The sequence below is a fragment of the Dicentrarchus labrax genome, unplaced genomic scaffold, assembly GCF_905237075.1.
Source record: "Dicentrarchus labrax unplaced genomic scaffold, dlabrax2021, whole genome shotgun sequence".
Classification (NCBI taxonomy): domain Eukaryota; kingdom Metazoa; phylum Chordata; class Actinopteri; family Moronidae; genus Dicentrarchus; species Dicentrarchus labrax.
The window spans coordinates 30,698,147-30,713,388 of record NW_026136711.1 but is presented as its reverse complement, the minus strand read 5'-3'; the positions used below and the strand labels follow the sequence as shown (position 1 = coordinate 30,713,388).

The following is a 15,242-nucleotide window of genomic DNA, read 5'->3' as shown; positions in this document are numbered from 1 at the left end:
AATCCACTACTAGTTAGTTTGTAACTAGTATCAGCTACTAAAACTGGTTGCACCACGATTACTTAACTAGTTTGAATGTAAAGTCATAACTAAGGCATGTGGCCAATCAATGATCAACGTCAGACTTCCATCGCCGTGGTTACTGCACGCATTAGCTTTCGCTTTCGTTAGCATGGGCTGCTTGGCTTCGTCGCACATCGTAGTAAAGTAGATCGATGCTGAAATATCATCTGAATAAATGAGGTCTAAACTCGATTACTGTGTCAAATAAATGCAGTAAATGAAACAATTTTGTGGCAGTAAAACTGAACCTGACTACATTTACACCACCTTAAGGGCATGTGTTACTATTTAGTTGTTACTTAGAGTTAAGTTGAAGCTAACCTATACCATAATTCACAACTGTAAGTAATAATTTATAGTTATAGGCTAACTTTAAACACAAAGCAGACGCAGCAGGCTGCAGGACTTTGTCCCTCCGTCCCTGACAAAATCTGATATGTTGGATTTTACAAATGTATTATCTAGGAAGCACAATGGAGATGAGTATTTGACGTTCACAGACATCCTGCAGCACTGTTTATGGCCTTGACAAAGTCCACGGAGGAGGTTTGAATAAAATTTCCCTGACACCTCTGGATTTGTGTAACTGATTCTTCACCTCCTCTGTAATAGCGCCAGTTTGGATGTTTTCCAGACAAGGACATGAACTATTTGAGAAACTATACAGCCCCTTTTACAATGGACAAATAACCCACTACCACCCACTTACATCATTCCCTGGTCAAATGACCCTGCAGTAGTGACGGGTATTTATCAACTCCAGCTCCGATTGGCAGCGATGCAAACATGACACCCGGGTGGACAAAATAGTTACAGTCGGTAACAACGTGCAACTGCGATTTTCTTCTTAGTATCATGGAAGATGCAACACTGGCAAGACAGCGAGGTGAGAGAGCATCTCCTGATTTAAGGGGAAGAGGAAATAAGGAGACTTTCTCCAGCACTGACACTATGCAACAACATAGTGTCAGTGCTGAGTAAAAGAGGCATTGCTCGCAGGCCAAGGCAAATAACAACTGCTGCTTTCTACTGTTTAATGACCCTGTTTTTAGCATGTTTATGACATTGAATGTGACACATCAGGAAATTATAAATGGAGGCAAACACGTCTACTGGCAGTTGGGAAAGGAGTTAATCACCTATTTTAGCAGGTTTGCTCCATATAAGCGCTAATTTTGGTGTAAAAGGGTGTAAAAGGGTGTACGTCTTACCCAGATAACAAAGCCACAGCAAGATTTTACAGACAATAAAATTACTGTTTGGATTATTTTAGCTTTGAATCAATTCAAAGAGACTGAACACATCCATCTTCTCCTCCCTTCCTCGCTATGTTACACACACACACACACACACACACACACCCACTCGTCCCCTCTCGTTCTGATTTGACCTGAGATAAGTCTGCCAGATGCAGGCTAGACTGCATTCCTGAGGGATAACACTGTTATATAATCTTAGAAATATTTTGATCTTTCTATATTTCTACAGACACAGAGACCATTTTACACACCTTCATCTCATCACGCCTGGATTATTACAACAGCCTTTCTTACCTGCATGAACCAAAAACCTATTGATCGATAGCAGCTGCCGGCCTTTTAACCAGAACCAAGAAACACGATCACATCACTCCTGTTTTAGCCTCTTTCCACTGGCTCCCCTTATGTTTTAGAATTGATTTAAAGATTTCACTGATTACTTTGAGGCCCCTTCCCTGCTATATCTTTTTTAGTGCCACATTATGAGATCCTCCAGTTTTTTTTGTCTGTTCCAGAGGTTCAGCTCTGAAGATGGCCTCGAGGCTCTGGAATAATCCACCCGAGGAAATCTAGTCAGCTGGGTCAGTGAACTCTTACTTGTAAAAAAAATACTTTTATTTAAAAGTCTTTTCTGGTTTTACTTTAATTTTATATCCTTAAAATGCTTTTTCTTTTTTTAAAACCTGATGATTTAAGTTTTGTGTAATATGGATTTTGAGAGTGCTCTACAAATAAACATTATCACTTTTGTTAATTTTATTTAGTTCCTTATGATCAGAATCAGAAATACTTTATTGATCCCCCGCAGAGAAATTTGTTTTTTAATTAAGACAATTAGTTATAAATAAATGTCCTCATTTATCAGTATGAATTGTTGTGTTTTCTTTGACGCAGAAGACAAAGTACATCTTTTTCTATGAGACTGATCAATATAATGATTCATTTTATTTATTTATATACCTTTGAAAGCTCTGGGAACTTGATATGCGTGTTTCACCATTTTCGGTTCATCATTCATTAGTTGAATTAGGAAGTGTCACTTATTAATGACAATAATTGAATTATAAAGCCAATAAACCCAGAGAGCTCTGTGTGTGTGCAACAGACTACAGAACAACAAATTAAAAACACACACGCTGTTCAGGAACTAAAATCTGTCACTGATAAAAACCACATGCATTTTCACAGATCTGCTTCTGTCTGAACACAGAGACTGCGCTGCCGTAGTACCTTTGAACCTGTAGCAGTAGGCGTCGTACTTGCTGCTCTGGTCCACAGGTTCTTTGTAGATAACGAGGCCCACATGGTTGTCTCCGCACTTGACTGAGGGGAAGCGGGTCGGGTATCCCACCTTCCCCTCCTCCATCCAGCCAGCCACGCACAGATGCATCCCCAGCTGTCGGGACCAGAGAAGAAGGACAATAAATGGTGAATAAATGGTTGATTACAAGTACCAGCATGCACTGCTGCCATCAGGACAGGTGAAAGAGGATAATCACTGCCACATTTAACTGGAGGAGGTTGTTATAATGTTGTTCCAAGGCTGCAGGCGGAGGCTGACTCTCTGCTTTTCTCCTCCGCCAGACAGACAATGAGATGTCACACTGAAAGGCCATAGATACTGTGCATCAATATGATCGTTCTCAGTCCTGCTTGTTTATTTAACATATAAAAGTCTACTAAAAACAAAGGTAGATTTATAAATGTGCATTACGCCGTATAGGTTCTGAGGTTACGCTGCAGGGCTGATTTGTAGGTGCACGTCAGCTACAGAGACTAGACAGAGACACAGGAAACTGTGGTTGGCTACACGGTTCTGATGCTGGTGGGGATTGTTGATAGTGAAGAACGAATTTAACAAGTTGAAAGAAAGCTCTGTTATCTTCTGATATTCAGAAAACGCAGATATGTTCACTGCAAACCTTCAGCTCACCAGTGATCGCCGCTCTCTATCACAGTAAATGAAAGACGTAAATACAGTGAGTGCAGGGAATATTCCATTCAGCATCGCTTGTATCACAAAAATAAACGTAAGAAGAATACAGCAGGTGTTTCTATGAAAGGGGTAAAAATCTGAGGCTGAACTGTCAATCAAAACCTTCACTGTAGGTACTGTTTTCAATCTGGTGTTAAATCTGGCTTCATTGTTCAAAATTTGGGGAATTACACTTTGTGAGAGTGAATCAGATTGATGCAACATGCTTGGGTTCAATAAAGCTGAGCACTGTAGTTTTATGCTCACTGTATGAATACTGTATGTGTATATGTGAGTGAGGTGTATTAACTGGTGTCTATAGTAACCCCTTCTGTAGGTGGGTTTACCTGCTGTGCGTCTCCCAGCTGTTTAAAGCTGGCCAGCGTGGCGCCCTCAGCCTGGCAGGCAGCGTTGGCCTGACTGAAGTTCATCTTGTACTTCCCCTCCGGAGAGCGCAGGTGGAACACTCCAGCTGTGTTGGCTGAACCACAATAACCACGTTAGCTTTACCTCGGATTACTGCCGTCCTTTATCGCTCGGCACTACAGTTTATATCTCTACAGGTGAAAATTTAACACGTTGATCTGAGGATGAAAGATCTGCTCATATAAAAAGTACCACAGTTTAATTAAATCCTGGTCTCTAATTGGCTGCCAGGTGTTTGTTTCCCTCATTAAAAACCCAATGAACTTTGACCACAGAACTGCAGTACGTATTAAGTCATGAACCGAGTGTAACCAACACACCCTTAATAACGAGCACCAGGGAAGAACGTTCTCTGGGTATTAACAAGCTCTCAGCCTTAACGAGCTCCATGTTTAATGAGCGCTAACGAGCTCATGACCTTAACAAGCTTGACAAACTCTAGTGAAAAAAAAATCACCATTCAAAGCTAGAACCAAAAAAACACAACGACCTCCATAACCATCACCATGGTAATATGAACGCTGTAAAGGACAGCTGCGGTAGAATCAACAGTTACCATGGCAACAGCAATGGAGTAGGACTGTGGAGCCAACATGGCTGCTGCTCAGCGGAGGCAATAATTACCACGGCAGCCTTTTAAGTTCTCGAGTCATCATGGCCACACAAGAGGGGTATTATATACATGCGTTACCATGGTAATGCAGGTCCTTGCATGTGGCCATGGGGTCACAGTCTCCGTTGTTTTCCAGGCAGCGGTCAACAGGGGGCACCACCTTCTCCAGACACTGGACTCCATTACCCAAGTACCCCGGCAGGCACTCGCACTCTCGCTCGTTCTGGAGGAACCAGATCGATGAGTGATCAGTTTAAAGCAGGAAATGTGTTTACATGCAGTTTGTCAGCGATGTTTTTACCCTCTGTCGAAACAATAGGGCAAAAAATAATCTCATATTGCAAATATTTTACAGATGATTTGATTCACGATTCAGTCCCTCCACGATTTTGTGATTGTTCTCGCCTAAAAATGCCTGAATCCATGTCAGCTTTTATGTGCCATGCTGTGTTTCATGTTCTTAGGCTTTTCTTTGCAGTGACACTGGAGAAGAACATGAGATTCTTTTGTATAATTCATTAAAATTCAAAGACAACTGGGAATAAAATTGCTAGTACTTTGGTGACGTATGGCTGAACTACAGGGGAAACTACAGTGGAAAGGTTGCGGTGATTGGACAAAAATGCAAGATCGCACAGAAGTCATGGGGATTGGTTGAATTTGTGTTAATTGTTGTGAATGTTGATAATTTTTGCATCACAATCTTTATTTTCACTGAAAAAAAATGTCTGTACCAAAATAAACATGTTTTCTTGCATCTGGAGAACAAGGTTTGTTAATTAGCCATAATAAAGTAATAATTAGACTCATTTAGTAGTTCAACATGTCGCAGGTTGATGGCAGTAAGATTAAAACAGCTTTAATTGCCGAGTTTGCTGCACTGCTGCTGCCCGCCACATTCTCACTATCCTGGATCTTGTCAAATGAAAAGAAAATAGTTTTAAAAAATAGAAAACAACAAAACAAAACACACATTTTCTTAATTCCCAATCTTGATAATACCGGTGAAAATGGTGACAAACAAAAACCAACACTTTAAGGAAAGAAGATTTTTACTCACTGGACCAGTGAACTTGCAGGTGGCAAAGTCGCTGCAGCCTCCGTTCTCCTCTTCAACACACCTGGTTTACAAACAGAGAAACAGCAGCCGGATGTCACATCTCTTGACTGTGAACGTCTTATATTAATATAAACTCTCCTCTGATGAAGAAAAAGAAAGCAACCGAAGAGAGACAGACATTTAATTTAGAGAAAACGCCGGTCCACGCCCACCTGTTGATGGGCTCGCAGGAGTAGCCGTCTCCTTGGTAACCACTGCGACAGGTGCAGTTGACGAGGAGTCCCGTCTGGTTACAGTCTGCGTTCTGGTGACAGCCACCGTTATATTCTGAGCAGAGGTCTGGAGCTGCAAGAGTGTTTAATAAAACGTCATCTCATCTGCTCACATGGTGGACAAAACTAATGACAGTATCTGATCGGTACACATCCGCCTCATTATTGTGCACAATGTAATACAGAAATATTTCAGATATCAATACACATAACTCACATATTTTAACTGAATTTAATTTAAAATTGTCTAAATTCTTCAGACATAATATAATAAATAAAGATAAAAACCCGAGGAGAATTAATCAGTTTTTGCTATATTCTTATGGTCTTGTCTGTGTACTCTATTGCACTGGATTTGAAATGAAACATCAGCTTTGAGGGTTTTTAAATCCAGATTGGATGAACAATGTGTAGGACAATAACAAATCTCACAGACACCTGAAGAACGCTTTCTTCATCCTTATCACCTTCTGTTGCAGTAACACTAAGAGCCGCTGCATTATTACCAGGTGTAGAAACTGTAGTAAATCAACCTCAAAACAAGCAGGAAGTGAAGCTGGCTGTGCTCCAGACCTGACAGAACATCACAGGCAAGATACCAGGAGTCTGATGACTTTACTTCATTTTATGTAAGCTTGTCCCAAAGTTACAGTTTACTGTTGATCCAATGTGGATGTAAACTCTCTCTAATTAAAGCTGGAAGTCAAGACTGTAATTTCATAATCAATTTGTCTGTATGAGAAAAAAAGTCTGAAGTCCTTTATTTGAGCCCCAGCGAGGTCAGGGTGACCTGACATCCTGCAGCCGGCCTTTAGCCCCACAAGTTTTGAAGGTCAGAGTTTTATCCTCCCTTTTCCAGCTTCTCATTCTTTTGTGGCTAAAAAGCACTTTGTAATCTTTATTTTACACTCTCACCATGCTCTAGTTCATAGGCTGCTTTTTCATTAAGGGACCTCTTTTATATCATTGACTAAACTGACGACCTCAAACTAAATAACATATTTTATGGATATTTCATATTATATTCAATGCATAACAATAACAGAACGGAACAACTGATAAACTGTAAAAAGTGAACAAAATAACTGCAGTAAGTTTGTGTAAAATTAGCTGATTAGAATAAATTTTGAGCAGATTATTTCCATTAGAGAAGAGTTTTCTTGATATTTTTTAGGAACTTCTTATACAGTTCTCTGTCTGTATTATGTATTTAAGTTTTTTTAAGAATGATACATAGTTTATAGGCTTCTTTTTTAAAAAAACAACTTCAGTGTTTTCTTCCCTGATGCTTGTTCTATTAGCTCTTTGGTTGTTATAACTGCGTACTTTTCCTTAAATTATTTTTGAATTTTAATTTCTTTATTTAATGTAAGATGATGAGATATAGGATAAGTTTTTATATGGCTACTTTACCTCCTCAAAGAATCACTCTCATCATTCATTCATCGTCACTCACGTGGCTCTGGAAAGCAGAAGGTGCCGTTCCCCTGAAATCCAGATTTACACTGACAACCAACACCGGGCACACAGTCGGCCTGAGTGTGGCACTGCCGGCACTCCTCTGGGATTGAGCCTGGACAGACAGACAGATGGATAATTCATCCAATAAAGAAGTTAAACAGGACTTTAAACTGTAAAATAAGTTAACTAGAAAGCAGAGAGCAGGAATCTCCAAAGGAGGCTGCACAATCCTCTAAACTAATTTTAAAAAGAGAAAATGTAGCTAATGTTTAATCTGCATTTACACTTTGATCACAATACACAGATACAAGCCACCGGATGATACCTAAAACCTGTCTGGAAGTGTTAGCACTTTGTATAAACTGAGCTTTTAAAATGTATCATGTTGCTGTGAAACCACCTGAAGGTGAGACGTACATGCCAAGAATTTCACAGTTTAGTGGAAACAATATATAAGATCAAAAAAACTATTTAATCGCATCGGAAACACGTGAAACTTTACAAACGACCTCATATTTTGATTTGTTGGGACTTGTGAAATAATTTTGAGAGATGCTGCATGAGAGTTGCACTTGAAGTACTGAAGGAGTTCAAGTGTCAACTGAAGCCCTGAAAGGGTTCGAAGTCTCTTTTGAAGAGTTGGAAATGAAAGCAGTTGATAAGTCAGTTAAACGTTAATCACTAATGAGCTGAAATTTCAGCACTGAGTAAAAGCGCTAGGAAGCACTATCACTTGAAGAGCAAGAGATGAAAGCAGTTGAACTTTTCAGAGTAAGAGTAGCGGCCTGGACACATGTCACGCGGTGAGCAGTGCGTGACGGCTGCCTCGCTGAGCTGCTGCAGCTCGCACGCCTGTGGGGTCCACACAGAGAGCGTTTCTACTGCTGCCAGCCCTGTCTTTCTACACTGAGTTTCCCTTTGATAAATACAGTACAATAAAAGCAGTGTTAACATATAAATGGATTCTGTCCACAGATTACAGATACAAGAGGTGTTGAGATAAAAGAAGAGGATGTGTATTTATCTGTATGACGTATTCTACAGATATAGACGTAGAAACTGTGGTGAAAGGTGTATTGTATTATGAACAGATCGTTTTTTTACTGTCTATTTTTTACTGACAACAGCTTGTGGAAAAAGGCGAGACCTCGACTCTGTAGTGAAGCGTCACGCATGGATGATGTGTCCAGGGCTTAAGAGGTCAGAGCAGTTGACCTGTCAGTTTAAGGGTAGGGTACCAATGAAGCAGTGGAGATAATGGTGCATGTACTTAAAATGTCTCTTATGTGAAGCACTGACATCAATTTCTTTTCACCAGTGTTGCTTACAAAGAGGTAAAAATCCCATAAAAGACTAAAACCGATACTTTTTATGTATTCAGTAGGGAGCAATGAGTTTGGAGCCGAGAGCCACAGACAGGGTAGGGAAGTCACAAAGTACTGAGAGACAGGCTAGACTTTGTTGGTTTTAGTCTTTTCATGGATTTGCTGACAATATGAAAAATACAGAATATCATGCGACTGATCCTTTTAACTTCCTACGACATTAATTGTGTTCAAGTTTTAGGACCTTGTCCTCGTCTTCCTTTACAAGAGACACTTTATCTGTCTCTTAATTCAACAATCATCATATTATTTTGATTATGTTGATCCACCAGGAGAGTTCTCAAGGCCTCCTCTTTCCCTTTGACCTTTTTGACCCAGGAGGGGAGGTGAGACTGTGGCGCTGACAGTCTCCTGCACAGAGAGCCTGGTTCTTTTCAGATTCTCAGATGGGATCTTTAGGTGTCAATTTGCTTTATCCTCTTCCACAGATCAGTACGACACCCTACACCTAAAGTGGATCGTGTGTGATAATTAAATGCCTTTTTGATTGTAAATCAGGGTTAGATATCCCTGAAATGTGTTTACATCTCTTTTAGTCTGACAGGTCCACCTCCAGAGAGAAACTCCTCTGGACTCCACATCTGGCACTCTGACACCCCTTCCTCTAAAGTGTGAATTACGATGTTTTCTTTTGATAGTGGACATTCCAATCTAGGAAGCAGTAACAACAGTTGCACGGATATAGATTTAGTTCTGTTGGAGTATTATGGTAAAATTTCATCTCCTCCTAATTAACAGATTGCCATCCAGCATGAGAAGGACGCAAATGTAATGTTTGTCTGATGTTTCTGTTACAAAATCATGTGTAAAATGTCTGAATGTTTGATGGAGCCACAGTGCCACCTTTTGGTAAGATTCTGGTATAGTTGTAAAAGGTACTTTCAAAACGAACGTTGTTTTATAATTGTGTATTATTCCAAATAGTAAATGCCTGACACATAATTTTTGTAACAAGGATTAAGCTAGCACTGTACGAAATATGTACAATCCCTCAGTGCTACTTTATATGCATGTTTGATGATTAATGATTTAATGATTTTAATCAGCTCTACTTTTCCTTTACATTAAGTAATTGATGCTAAAGGAAGTGACGCGCGCGGTCAGCTCCTCTCGTCCAGTTCCGCCTCCAGAATAAAAGATATAAGAGATAGACTCCGGTCACTCCCTCTCTCTCTTACTCTTCTGATCTTGTCTTCCTTCTAAGAGTGTTGGATCCACTCGTTATTTATTCTCGCTCTTACTTTTAATTTCCATACTTTATTTTACTTCGTTTGCGACACGTGTTGAATTTTTCTTCAAGTAATAAATTGCTGTGCTAAAGTACTTTTCTAAGTACTTTTATTTTGTGACGCAAAGCCGCAGTTGAGTTAAAAGCCAAGGACCTGGAATCCTTCCAAGTTCCATCTACAGACAAAGTAGGCTGACTCTCCGGTACACGGCCGGATTCACACACATGAGAAAGAGCAGGTGTCTGTCTATAAGCTTTGATTCCCATAGTCTGAGCTTAGAAGAATTTTCGATTAGGGCCTCGTAGTTCTAAAATTTACTCTCGTAATATTTTAAACTGCCGCATCGCAAAATCCACCATCGCTCCTGAATCACCTCATAGTAATAATTAATTTACTGTCCACATATTCTGTTACTTGTTGTCATTTGTTTGAATTGTCATTTCATGCTATTTACTCTGCATTAGTTTAGTTAATAAACATATATAACCGTATGTCCTTGTCGGTGCCGGTTTGATTTAATGCGGGGAAATCGATGAATCGTGTAAAAGAAATCACTACTTCAGAAATATGAGATTGAATATAGATTTTGAAATTTAATAAATTGATTTGAAATTGATTTGATTAGATCTGTGGAATAATTTCCTCCGGATTATTCCAGTAGCTAAACAACGGAGGTGGTGCCCCATTTACGAGTGTATTATTAATCTTCAGTGATTAATTACCTTTCTAATTAAATAGTAGTGTAACCCCTACAAAGTTCTCACATTCAGGAGGAAAACTCACCTATTTCGATCTCACATTGATCACCTTTCCAGCCGGGGTTACAAACACACTGTCCAGAACCTTCAATGCCTTCATCACACCGTCCCTGCTTCCCACAGCTGCAGGCTGAGAAAGACAAATAACACAACTTCAACCTCCCTGAAAATAATCCAACAATAGAGTTGTGAGGATGGAAACGTTATTTCAGGCATCCTAAAGTCTGGTTCTCCATAGACAATGTCAGGCTGATAGTTGGAGGTCTTTGAGGGTTGTGTAGGATTGTATCCTGAGTACAAAACAAATGTCTTTAAAAGTCACTGGAACAAGCCTGTGGACATAAGACATGAAGAAGGGAAGTTAACTACAACTCCCATGATGCACTTTTGTAACAAACATCCAATCCCAGAGCATGTGAGCTGAAGCTAGAGATCACATTTTGTAGAAACCTGATGAAATATCAACAATGAAGAGTTTCAGGTAGCAAAAACCAGGAAATATCTCAATAAAGAGTCTCCAGCAGTTCTTGAATGAATAGAAATATTGATCTGATATTTATGTTATGCAACAATTGACTTCTTCCTTGAGACACGCCACTAAACAATGTGAAAAATACTAGAAATACTGGAAATCTTATTTGAATCTTAAGTGATTGTGTTACTTTATATTTTGTTTGTGTTACTTTCCCTAATAAGGTCAACAAAATGAACTGTTATGAATGAGTAAAATACCTTTTTACTCCTCTAAAAGACCTAAAGGACAATCATGGTCCCACACAGACTTCTACACTTAATGTAACCCAGCCTCTTTTTAATTTCCTTTTCTAAACTATGTCAAACATTATATCTTACCTATAACGACCCTGTCAGTTGTTTGTTTGTTTTTGTCAAAAATAATAAACAATAAAGTTCAAAAACAAACAAACAAAACAATGAAGAGTTTTGACTTTGCTACAGCTGATTCTCTGCTTTGTCCACCAGCTGTGTGATGGCGAGTGTAGAGCGCTGCTATGGCGACAGACTGTGGGAGAGCTGAATGGGGGCAGACTTTTCTGATGACTGCACATTTTATGTTTTTAATTTAACATAAAGAAAAGCTTTCATGTCTGTTGTGGTCCTGCAAATAACAAGTCTGAGACAATAGAGAGAATGTGCTTCCTGTTTTCAGTCTACCTGTGCAGTTGGAGCCGTAGTAGCCGGTGACACACAGTTCGCAGGCTTTTCCAGTGAAGCCTTTGTAGCAACTGCATCTTCCTGAACGACGCAAGCCATCATCGCAAGTACCATGGTTGTTGCAAGGGGCCTCCACGCCACCTGGACAGACTGAAACACACAGAGAAAGGGGTAAAAAAAAAAAAACACAGTAAGGACAAGGAGGGCTCTTCCTGGTAACATAAGAGACACTGTGCAACTGTTCTTTATCATGGCTGATATTCTGATCCGTCAAACAAAGAGTCTGCATTATCAAGACACTTCTGTGTCACCTGGACTTCTAATACAACGGGTCAAAATATAAAAAAGTTTAAAGGACCAGTGTGTAAGATTTAGTGGCATCTCGCGTCGAAGTTGCAGACTGCAACTATCTGAACACCGCTGGCGTCTGTATTAGACGTCCTGGGAATGAGAACAGGCTATGAAGTGTGTAGGAGAAACAACGGTGGCCATAAAACTCACGAAAGGTCTTAAGATCTAAAACTAGGGTTTGCTTTGTCCGTTCAGGATTATTATAGAAACAACATTCAACATGGCGGACCGGCAGACATTTTCACACTCACACCCAATCACACAACTGCCTCAGGTAAGGATTTGTAAAGTTTAGGTAATAACACAGTAGCAACAGCAGTTTGGTCCAGAGAAGAATTAATGCTGGCCACATTTCTATGCCAGTCGCAGAGGATGATTTCGGTTGGTTTTATTGACCCCTCAAACTTTCTTACAGCAGCAACATGCAGCCGAAATTCACTCACGCACACAATAAATATCTAAATCTAATGTATAGCTTGCCATTAAATGTCTTGTTCCCATTCCTGCCTTCTAAAGGATGAAACCAAGAATCGAATGGCCCAATGACGTAGCTCCACAAATGGTAGGACTCTAGAAATGAACACTGGATCTTATATATTTCCTCCAGACATCTTAGGCTTACAGGAGCAGCTTGCCTATGTGCCATCCTTCCTTCCTTACCTTGACAGTCTCGGCCGTAGTGGTTTTTGCAGCACTTTTGGACCCAGGATGTAAACACACAAACTCTCCGACAGTTAGTCCGGGTAAAAGGATTGTCCAGGTCACCCAACCAATATGGGTATCCACCCCGAAACCTATGGCCAAAGTTCAAACAGATGTCCACCTTTCCCTGGAAGAACGAAGGGCTGACATTTATTTCTACATAGCTCATGTATTGTACAAGCTGTTAATGTTCAGAGTTTTTAGCAGACAGGCAAATCTTACCGTGTCAATGTGTCTATAGGGGCAGGAAGGAGGCCTGAGGCAGTGTCCACAGGGCCCCTGAGACAGTTTAAGACAGAAAGCTTCAGTCCAGCTTCCAATACAGTATCAATATTTGCAGTACTGGATACTGACAAAAGTTATGGTAGTAGCTGTAGTATTAAGACATCAGAAAGTGGCAAAATTCATCCATCTAGTTATTCTTCATTTCATTACAACTAGTACATGTTGTATTGTGAGTATTAAAAGCAGTAGCAGTATGAAAAGCAACAGTATTAGCACTACTAACGTTAGAAGTTCTGTTCTCCACGTCGTCGCAGTGCGCTCCCAGGCCAGGTGGCTCCAGTAACTGGTCGATGCCATAGGCTACGCCCTCTTTGAAAGTCAGGTAGCGCTCCACTAACCTGGCTGCATTATCGTTAATCAAAACAGCCCCCTGAACACACACACACGCACACACACACAAACACACACACACACACACACACACACACACACACACACACACACAAATATTAATCATTGTAATTTCCTGTGCAAAACAATGAGTCATACATCACCAACTCACTTCCTTGTTTCTAGTTGTGAAGATGCAGACATGTGTGACGCATAATTCTCTCATAATTCTACCATTTACCCTTTATCAGGTAATCTGCAGCCTTAAATTATTTCATACTGGGGATGAGCAATACCAGAAATCTCCCTTTAAAAGCACCCTGCAGTGTTTGTTGTTTCGGTGCAACCTTTACCTGAGTTAACTGAATGAACTGTATTCTGCTGAATGTTTATTTTCTTCATCTGTACATCTTTTGTGCAGATGACATTAATAAATAACTCTTATTTGCTTTTTGTTGGCAGGGCTTTTGGTGCACTTGCAGTGGCGTGGTGAAGTAGAACGGCTTTCCACTGCTGACTGTTGGAGAGGGTTAATGACGTCTGCACTGTGTACACAAGTTTTGTGAGTAAAACACCTGTACAGCTGCACTTCTTCCCATATTTGTAGGTGTACATGCTGCTGTGTGTGTGTTTTCTTACCACCAGTGACTTGTCACAGCTGTACTTGATGGTGGATCCGTGCATGGTGCGGAACAACGAGTATTTATCCGGCTGACTGATACTTGTGACCTACACACACACAGAAAATCATTTCAATCTGTTTATATTGATGATATTGGATGACACGAGTGAGGACTGTTTCTTCACTTTGTTCAAGTCCACTAAGCCGTGGTGGTTAATAAATCTTTTTTGGTGACATTGTCAATAATGGATTGGTTTTGATGCATATATGTTTAAAAGTTTACTTGTATATGATGGCTTTTACTCTAGTATATCGTAGCCTAGTCTACTACTTTTTTCTCCTCTTCCTCGTCGTACCTTGGAGTTGCGTATGATGTGAGCCTTCACAGTGGCAGCCAGTAGGTCTTGGTGGTCTGGGCTGGAGAGCCACCGCTGTCTTTCAGCAGGCAGGGAGTTGAGGGCCTCATCTGTGGGCCAGAACATGGTGAACGGCTGGTGGATGGACATCTTCAGCATTGGGAGTACCCCTGAATCCTGCACAAAGAGTAGACAGTACAGATTACGACCAGTACTCGCACTGGCAGTATAAGTTATAGTAATAGTATACATTCTTTGTCCCAATCCCACCCCTTTAATATTGCTGATACCAAGTCTGATATCAAATAGACCTCTGATCTATTTATTTAATATTAAACTGAATGGAAAAAACACAAAAAACATCGCTCTAACTGAAAAGATTTTAGTTACATTCACAGCAGGACTTTAGGTCCAGACTGAAATATCTTGACAGCTACTGGACAGCTTGCTATTTGTCATACATGTCCAACTCAGCATGAAGAGGATAATAAATATATAAAAGTTACCTCTGCACACAGTAGTACGTCTCAATGTCAGCCTTATCTCAACATTAACGTACTGGCGTTGGTCCATAAAACATTACAAAGCTTTGCCCCTTTAATTCTGCTCTACAGTTTCACATTTATTACAGATCGATATGTCCATTAATTGCAAGTGTACTGTGCCTCTCCTCCCACTGGGGTGTCACCGTGAAACCAAACGAGTGCAGGTGAGAAAATAAAATCAGTGCAGCCCAGGAAAATGCCCAGAAGGTTCACCAGTTTTCCATCAGCAACAAAGTAGAGCCTAGGAATAGAGGGAGGTGAAGGAGGGAGAGTAGTAGGTACAAGAAGAGGATGTGTAGATGGTGTGGTGGAGGGGTAAAAGAAGGAGGAGGTGCAACTGCAGGAGGAGAAGATGTGGAAGAAGGTGAAATAAAACC

The 15,242-nt window shown here is 40.3% G+C and overlaps 2 protein-coding genes across 5 annotated transcripts in view; one reads left to right on the top strand and one right to left on the bottom strand.

The window, feature by feature from the left end:
- The window catches only part of ccdc71 (coiled-coil domain containing 71), a 53,618-nt gene extending 51,026 nt beyond the window's left edge, over nt 1–2,592 (top strand). The window contains exons 4-5 of the transcript XR_007886377.1: nt 1,838–1,903; nt 2,511–2,592. The gene's annotated coding sequence lies outside the window, so the exon portion shown is untranslated. The remainder of the gene's footprint in view (nt 1–1,837; nt 1,904–2,510) is intronic.
- stab1 (stabilin 1) overlaps nt 1–15,242 on the bottom strand; it is a 72,845-nt gene that overhangs the window by 14,336 nt on the left and 43,267 nt on the right. For all 4 annotated transcript variants that reach the window (XM_051413940.1, XM_051413942.1, XM_051413939.1 and 1 more), the window contains 13 exons: nt 14,321–14,497; nt 13,982–14,071; nt 13,236–13,382; nt 12,950–13,006; nt 12,686–12,854; nt 11,675–11,824; nt 10,527–10,631; nt 7,125–7,241; nt 5,609–5,741; nt 5,397–5,457; nt 4,415–4,559; nt 3,645–3,778; nt 2,553–2,718 (listed from right to left, as the gene is read on the bottom strand). In XM_051413940.1, coding sequence (XP_051269900.1) covers nt 2,553–2,718; nt 3,645–3,778; nt 4,415–4,559; nt 5,397–5,457; nt 5,609–5,741; nt 7,125–7,241; nt 10,527–10,631; nt 11,675–11,824; nt 12,686–12,854; nt 12,950–13,006; nt 13,236–13,382; nt 13,982–14,071; nt 14,321–14,497 — 1,651 coding nt within the window. The remainder of the gene's footprint in view (nt 1–2,552; nt 2,719–3,644; nt 3,779–4,414; nt 4,560–5,396; nt 5,458–5,608; nt 5,742–7,124; nt 7,242–10,526; nt 10,632–11,674; nt 11,825–12,685; nt 12,855–12,949; nt 13,007–13,235; nt 13,383–13,981; nt 14,072–14,320; nt 14,498–15,242) is intronic.